Source organism: Peromyscus californicus, unplaced genomic scaffold (assembly GCF_007827085.1).
Source record: "Peromyscus californicus insignis strain IS unplaced genomic scaffold, ASM782708v3 Scaffold_6__1_contigs__length_162567912, whole genome shotgun sequence".
Lineage (NCBI taxonomy): Eukaryota > Metazoa > Chordata > Mammalia > Rodentia > Cricetidae > Peromyscus > Peromyscus californicus.
The window spans coordinates 84,515,707-84,524,587 of record NW_026294584.1 but is presented as its reverse complement, the minus strand read 5'-3'; the positions used below and the strand labels follow the sequence as shown (position 1 = coordinate 84,524,587).

The 8,881-nt window shown below is 38.5% G+C and overlaps 1 gene segment (V, D, J or C); it reads left to right on the top strand.

Moving 5' to 3' along the window:
- The first annotated feature begins 6,701 nt into the window (after nucleotides 1-6,701).
- Nucleotides 6,702-7,276, top strand: LOC128099624 (Ig kappa chain V-VI region NQ2-6.1-like). The segment is given in 2 exon segments: nucleotides 6,702-6,750; nucleotides 6,927-7,276. Coding segments are annotated over 2 exon segments (399 nt in total).
- Nucleotides 7,277-8,881: the final 1,605 nt, after the last annotated feature.

The following is an 8,881-nucleotide window of genomic DNA, read 5'->3' as shown; positions in this document are numbered from 1 at the left end:
AGACACCGTGCCTGAGATTGGAAACATGCAACCAATATACATTGTTAATATTGGTAGAAATGATTTCTCTGAATTTCCTCTTAGCACTGATTGCAAAGGGCCAAATGAATTCACATAGCAGTCCTTCCTTACATTGGATCCAGAACAGGATGAACACTACAAGTTGAGAGGGAGCCTTCATGTCTCTACTGTGGCATGATGTTGACTGAAGTATAGACAGAGTATGACCTGACTATTAAGAAGTTCTCAGTGAGCACAGTACACACACAACAATCATCAGAGCCTGGGCAGGACTGGGCACAACTGCAATGTTGTTTTATCTTAATAATATAGCTGGGCCATGTACAGGTGTCCCAAGCCTGACCAGAATTTTGCAGATTTTGAGGCAGATTATTTCTGACAATGGTGGATTTTATTACAAAAGATATTTTGGCACATTTTTCAACATTGCAATGGATACAAATTCAGGTATGAAGTCAATTTCTCCATTGTATTAGGATGAGGTACAACACCATTTTTTTAAAAAAACCTACACTAAATATTAGAAAGTGGTTTCACCTCTTATTACTCACAAGTGTTTCTCTTTTCTTTCTTTTTCTTTCTTTCTTCCTCTCTTCCTCTCTTTCTTTCTTTCTTTCTTTCTTTCTTTTCCTTTCTTTTAGCACAGGGTCTCTCTGAGTATTTCTGGCTGTCTTGGACTTCACAGTGTAGACTAGGCTGGCCTTGAACTCAGAGATTCATCTACCTCTGTCTCCCAAGTTCTGGGATTAAAGCATGCACTACCATAGCCTGGCTAACTGTGTCTTTACTTACAGCACTTCTGTAAGGAATTGTTCCCTTTGAAATAATATTAGAATACTCTTATCAAGAACACAATTGAATTTCAAATCATTTGTGATAACCTCTCAGCACAGTTATTTTGTGTGCTATACTGAATCTTTTGACGTAAATATACAAAAATAACATTGTTTCTTTAAAAAAAATATTTTATTAACACGGGATGGAGGCAATTCCCAGCAGTTAAGACTACTCATTGGATTCCCAGCACACACACGATGACACTCTACCATCTGTAACTCCAGTTCAATTGGAAGCATAACTATCTTCTGGCCTCCAGATGCACCAGGCACACATGCTGGGCATAGACATAGAAGCTGGCAAAATACTCATATACATTGTGATGAAAAAATAAATATTTAAAAAAAACATTTGTTGTTGTTGTTGTTGTTGGTGGTGGTGGTGGTGGTGGTGTGTGTGTGTGTGTGTGTGTGTGTGTGTGTGTGTGTGTGTGCGTGCGTGCGTGCGTGTGTGTGTGTGTGTGTGTGTGTGTGTGTGTGTAAGTCAGAGGACAACATGAGGGAAGTAGTTCTCTATTTCTACCACATAAGTCACAGGGATTGAACTTATGTATTCGAGCTTGGTGGTTAATGATTTTTACCAGCAGAGTCATTTCAGTATCTCCAGAATGTTTCTTAAGGGTGTGGCTTTAGTAGATCATTCACTGGAAAATCTTCAGGGTTCATTCTCACACAACAACTCAATAGGCTGCAATGATGTTCTGGTTTGAAGTTCTTATTTTCAATCAAACTATGATATAAAACCCTCTCTTCTGCTATTTACTAACAGTTCCTCTGTATGTAGGGTGAATAGTGATGGTGGAGACTTCAACAAAATCTCTGATTCTAGCTCTAAAAAGATTCTCAGCAGTTTAGATCTTTGGCCATTCTTCCAGAAGTCCTGACTTGAGCTGCTAACATCCACAAGGCAGTTCACAACCATGTGTAACTCCCAAACTAGGATATCCAGTACCCTTTTCTGGACTTCTTGGTACTACATGAGTGTGGTACATAGACATACATGCATGCAAAACACACAGAGACATAAAATAAAATAATGAAGAATAAAGTATCTGCTTCATCCCCCAACTCTAAAAGAGTAATTAATATAACACAAAACTGAGAGTCAGTCCAGGACTCCAAGGATTACTTGTCTCCAACAAGGAAGATTGTGATCCTCTCCCCTGGATTCTTCCTCCACTTTCCTCTATGCTATATCATATTCCTTAAGTTTAAGTGTAGTTTGTCTTGACCTTGACTTTGTGGAAAGCAGGGATGTAGTGAAGCCATATAGAGTTCATACTTAAACAAACATTCTCTTCTTTGCTGGAGAGATTCTACTTCATGTATGATGATGCTGTACACCATCAATACTGCACTCATCATTACATGTTTAGTGGTAAGAGGGTACATCATACTGATGAAGAGTCATCAGTTCTCTTTCTATCCCTCTGAAATTTCCCATTTGCTGTCAAGAAAATACATATCTTGACAGAAAAATATCTCGGACCTACATTAAAAGGGATTCTGTTGCTCAAGTTTCTATTGAAGGAACAGAACTGACAGAATGAATATACATGAACCTGAGATTTAGGGCAGTTGAGATGGTTCAGAACACAAAGTGCTTAGTTCATACAAACTAAGGTTTGTATATTCAAGGAGGGTAAATCATAGTGTCTGGAGGAAAGCAAAAAAAGGGAGAAAATCATGTGATTATATTATAATTTCAAAAATAAAAAGTGATTATGAAAGAATCTTATGCACAGTGAAACTGATGACAAAAATTACCGATAAGATAATAAAAGTGATCCAAATTTACATATGTAAAAAGATTCCGTGTTGATTGTGGAGCCATAATCTTCTCTTGGCAATATATTTTCCCTCTGGGAATCCAAAATAGAGGAGAATCTCGGGGAAGTCTCTAAAGATTGAGTTCAGTTTCAATTCAATTAAAGAGACATCCAACAGAGACTAGCTATTTCCATTTTCTTTTTGTGACAATACAGTGTCCATGAGGCTGTGGAACAAAACAGTTTAGCTCAAAAGATGATGGTTTGATTCCTCATTCTAGCTACTTAGAATTGAGTGCCAATGAAAGTCAGAAGGTCTTCTGATTTTACCAGGTGATCTACAGGGCCAGGTACAAGAGATTCACTCATTTATTCACCCATTCTTGAATATGACATAATGAAGATGTAATGGAAGATACTATAATTAAAATTCAGTAAAAGTCATCAACATTTATCCCACAACTTCTAGTGTCCTGCTGTCCTCTGTGGGATTTCATGGTCCTCAGTTCAGCAGAGTAACTTTTTGCCTTCATAAGGTGACCCAAATAATGTATTTCCAATAGAAAACTGATTGTAAATTAAAGTATTTATCTTTTACTGTACCTTGTTGTATGGTATCAGCTCTTTTCCTTGATGCTGAGTAGCAGTGACAATGTTTAACTCACAGGCAGCCATGTGATCACTAAGGGCAGCATCAACATCAATAGAGTGGCCTCCTTTTAATAGCATATTCTACACTTTGATGTATTATGGCTTTATATTAAATGACTTTGTACCCTTGTTAGTATAAAAAGTTCTACATTATTTTATCTGGTAGTAACCTCATTGTAAGACAGGGAGAAGGTAGTATCTATGAATCTGGAAATGCACTTTTGACGTGTTTGCAGCTGTGTTTAACACTCTCTTATTAATGTTTCTTTAATTAATTATGACAAGAATTGGAATATATATATGCATGTGTGTGACTGTGTGGACATTATTCTTCCTTATGCCTCTGACTGCTGGGAAGAAAGAATAATTCCATTCTGGGTTTTTCAACATTGATGTGAGATGTCTTTCTATATGCCATGAATATGTGTTTCTCCCACTGGTTAATAGATAAAGCTGCTTTAACTTATAGCAAGATAGAAGATAGACAGGTGAGAAATAGAAGAGAGATACAGGAAGAAAAAGGATGGGGTCAGTGGAGACTCTGCAAGCTGCCACCTGAGAAGCAACACATAATAGAAAACAGATAAAGCCATGAGAGATGTGGTGATACATTGATTAAAAAAATGTGTTAATTTAAGATAAAAGAGCTATTTAGTATTAAGTGTGGGTCTTAGACCAATCAGCTTGTAATTAATGTAAGTCTCTGTGTGTTTGTTTGGGACAGAACAGTTGTGGGACACAGAAAAACTTCCCACTACACAACATAAGCATATTTTTTTTTTTTTGGACTTTTAAGTATAAGCACACTAGTATCTGGCACTGATCACTGTGAATGCAGCTCTTCCTCTAGATTCCCCAATAGACAATACCCAACTCTGTTTTCATTTCACCCATCTTACCAGCAGAGGGCACCATTAACATGTATCTTTCAATTCAATATCACCAGCCCTGGAGTTGCAACCATTGTAACTATAGAAAACAAGCAGTCTCTTGGTTCTTGATCAACTAGGCCCCCAGGAAAATCTCCAAGTCTCTGCTTACTTCTTTTAGAGTTCTCTTGGAACTGACTACCCCCATAGTTAGCCTACTGAAACTGGAGATAGAGCAATCCACTGTCCAGGGGAACAAGGTTGTCCTAAAACTCTGACTTCTAGCAACAGTCTCCTCTGTTCAGTAGGATCCATATCCACTGGTAGTTTTTTATCGTCATAGTACCATAGCTGATTGGAGTGGATGTCCCACAGGATGGAAAGATGGATTAGCAGTTAGGAGCATTTCTTGCCCTTGTAGAAGACCCAGGTTCACATGTCAACATTCACATGATGGCTCACAACTGGGAACATCCATTCCATTGGATGTGCGGCCCTCTTCTAAATTCCCAGGGCACCAAACATCCATGTGGTGCACATATATACATGCAGACAAAACATACATATACATACAGTAAAATAAATAAATTTAAACAAATTAAAATAAAAGGCTGGATGTCTCTCATTCTCAGTAGGTCCAAGAAAATTATTGTGCTTTTGGGGTTCTCTTGAGGACCAAAGCCTAATTTAAGGTCTGACCTGAAGGAGATGTCCTATCCGTTATCCACAAGGAGGCTCTTTGATTAATGTACTGATTTACTTGTTTTAGGTAACACAGAAGATAATTTAGTGCCATTACTGCTGAAATATAAAAACAGTCTTCACAAGAATAATGGAAGGTTTTTTTTCATTCTTAAGAGAGAATAAGACTAGCTACTAATTACTAACCATAAACAATGAAAGATGAGACCACAGGTTATCTTGAAAGAAGTTATTTACTTAGAATTGAGTGCTCAGAAAAGCATATGTTACAATTTGATTTCAATAAATCTTAGGTCACTGTCTCTCAATGTGCATATCTATTCACAAATTCTCACTATTATTTTACTTAATTTTTTTTTTTTTTTGGTTTTTTCGAGACAGGGTTTCTCTGTGTAGCTTTGCGCCTTTCCTGGGACTCACTTGGTAGTCCAGGCTGGCCTCGAACTCACAGAGATCCTCCTGGCTCTGCCTCCCGAGTGCTGGGATTAAAGGCGTGCGCCACCACCGCCCGGCTTATTTTACTTAATTTTTGATACACAATGAAAGAAGTCTTTTATGATGGGAGGAAAGGGGGTTCTCTTTTTTAAGGAAGATCTTGGGAGAACCCCAACTTCTTCATGGATTCTTCTTAACTTCAAAGTTTAGAGGAGCATAACTAAATTTGCTCAAAAATAAAGTCAATTTTGGATTAAAATTATACAAAAATTTTCAGACTCAGGAGCTGTCCCGCTTTAATAACTAAAATACAATTTATTTGATAAGTGTGTTCAGATATTTCCAGATAATAATATGACAGAAAAGAAAACAGTAACAAAGCAGGGTGCATATTGAGAATGGTGCTTTTTTAGATAAGTGCATCTTCATGAACTTACAACCTAGGGTTCTCTTAAATCCAACATGAGGTACAATTCTGGACAAATGAAAGTTTACAAAATCGGTACATGTATTTCTATCCTTTTTACTGCCGTGGGTTACTATTTTTTCCTACTCTCCTGTTGATGGTATCTGTGTTGACTATTGCAGAAATGTCTGTGAGTGCACCCAGGTTCCATGTTACACACTTTAATGTCTGTGAGTACACCCAGGTTCCACATCACACACTTTGATGTCTGTGAGCACACCCGGGTTCCATGTCACACACTTTAATGTCTGTGAGCACACCCAGGTTCCATACCACACACTTTAATGATTGTGAGCACACCCAGGTTCCACGTCACACACTTTGATGTCTGTGAGCACACTCAAGTTCTATATCACACACTTTGTTGTCTGTGAGCACACTCAGGTTCTATATCACACACTTTGATGTCTGTGAGCACACCCAGGTTCTATATTACACACTTCGATGTCTGTGAGCACACCCAGGTTCTATGACACACAGTTTAATGCTGTTTTCCAAGTGCAGGTCACAGCTGAGTGGCTTCCAAGAAAACAGGAAGCAAATAATTGATCTAAAAGTTCTCTGAAAACTTTATAAACAATCATCATCAACACAGTTTTATCATGGATGAGTTAAGCCTCAAACTGCTCAGTAGTTTTGGCATTGCTTAGAGGATCAAGTAGCCAATCTTCACATAAATAAATGGTCATTACTCTGGGTCAGAACTATACATCACAAAAGAAGGAAAGAAAAAGGGAATTTTCTTCCTCATCGGTGTAATATCTACAACTAAGTATATTCTAGGTTTGCCCTAATAAAGAGCCACATGGGTTTATAAAACAAGAACATCAAGACTATATCTTGCTATTTGCATACTTTCTCCTCAGAAACCACAAATGGTTCACAATTGTTTTAAAGAGATGTACTTATGAAAAGAGCAGTAATTAGCCTGAGACTGAGATTAGAAAGCACAATGGATTTTCAGGTGCCAATTTTCAGCCTCCTACTAATCAGTGTCACAGGTAAGAGAGGGGAGGGTTTTGAGTTCAGAATCCACAATCCCTTTCCCTGGGGAGTTTGAGTCTAAGATAAAATATTCTCATTCTCTTTCTTCTAAATACTGGGAGGTATGAAGTTATTTTTATATCTCTGTGTCTACTAACATCTCTTCCTTTTCCTCACTTCCCCCTGATCATAGTGTCCAAAGGAGAAATTGTGCTCAACCAGTATCCAGCATCCATGGCTGCATCCAGGGGGGAGAAGGTCACCATCACATGCAGTGCTAGCTCAAGTATAAGCTCCAATTACTTCCACTGGTACCAGCAGAAGCCAGGAGCCTCCCCTACGCTCCTGGTTTATAGCACATCCTTTCTGGCTGCCGGAGTCTTAGGTAACTTCATTGGCAGTGGGTCTGGGACTTCTTACTCTCTCACAATCAGCTGCGTGCAAGATGATGATGCTGCCACTTACTACTGTCAGCAGGGGAGTAGTAGCCCACCCGCACAGTGCTACGGACTGGGACAAAAACCTTTGCTCCCTTGGGCCTAGCTGCTTCCTCCTAGAGATGAAATGTGGCCAAGAGTTTGGTTGACATGTGGCAGGATCTCCCAAATTTTCTTTAAGGTACTATTAATGTTGTTTAGAGATATATACTTTTACATATTTTAATGCTTCTCATATCTAAAAAAATTATATGAATCTGGTAAATTCTTTTACCTCCACCAATTATATTGGTTGTGTTTATGATGAAAGATTTCCTCATGGAAATGTGCCTGGAAGGTAACTGGCTACAGTAAATTGGGTAGGGATCAGGGTCAACAAATGGTGTTTGTGTATGTAATTCTTTTTAAATTGTAATCAACACTAGCAATGCTTACAGGTGTCCCAGCAACCTTGGCTTCTGGGAGTGTGAATTTTGTTCACCTACTAGGATGTGGGGCTTCTCAGACTGCTGTGTTTCCTTGCAGTTCTAAGGCAGGTTTGGACAGGTCCATCAGTGTCTCCAGCTGTGTGACTAGGTGGCTTCAGTATTTTTTTTCCTGGCTATGAAGAAGTTGAAATCATCCCATGTCTTGGGATAGAATAACATTACAAGTGAGACAGCAGGGCATGTCAACAGGCTGTCTCTGCAGGTCACTGGTAGATACAGCATTAAAGTGATTCTATGAAGCACTAGTTTCTGTGAACAATAGCACACTATGGACTAGCTGACTTACTTATTTATGTATTTACTTATTTGCTCATTTATACAATTAAATTTTTCTCATGGTTTCTCCTGCCCTGAATCTTCTCAGATCCTCCCTCCTAGGTGTCTTCTATGATGAAATGCTGTGGTGATACTTCAGCACATTCAATCTCTGATCTAGCGACTGGTGAGCATGGATTCACCAGCAGGAAGACTTCATTGTCTGTGGCATCCATGGGGACTCTGGTAGGCCTCACACTTTCATTCTTACAGTCACAGGAAATCCCCATGTTTACAAGTTGATCTCAAATGGTGACATTCAGTAGTCCACAGAGTGCTTCAAGTACTTCTTTACAATGCTACGTGCATTTTTGGGTAACTTAGTGTCTCCATGGTATCCCTGGGTACTTCAATGCTCTCCTTCTAGTAATGTAGTTGGACAGCATTTGTTTATCCTGAACTTGGTTCTGTTTGTTAATTGAAAGTGTAGCAGGCTCTTCCCCTCAGTTATTTTACTAGAATTCTCCAGGAGCCTTTGCACCTGATTTCTGCTGCCTTCACTCATCTCAGGATCTTCTCCGGCAGGTTGTTCAGGACATTTGCTTACTAAAAGTAAACTGCATCTATCTTCCTACTAAAAGTAGTGTCCATCCTCCTGTGTCTTCTCACTTTCACTAACAGACCATTTCTCTGAAACTGTCCTGTTAATTTAAACTTGATATTCTCTTCTCTCCAAAAAAGAAATAGTTCATGGGAGTCATATATGTTATTATCATTCTATTCTAATGGAGAATCTCTGAAGCACACTACTATTAATGAAACTACTAAGGTAATAGAAAACTAATGAATGGATATTTAAATTTTTCATTTACATTTATTTATTTATATTTATTTGAGTGTATTTGTGTGGACACACATAGAAGTCATTGGACAATATTCTGGAGTTAATTCTTTACCCTATGTATTAC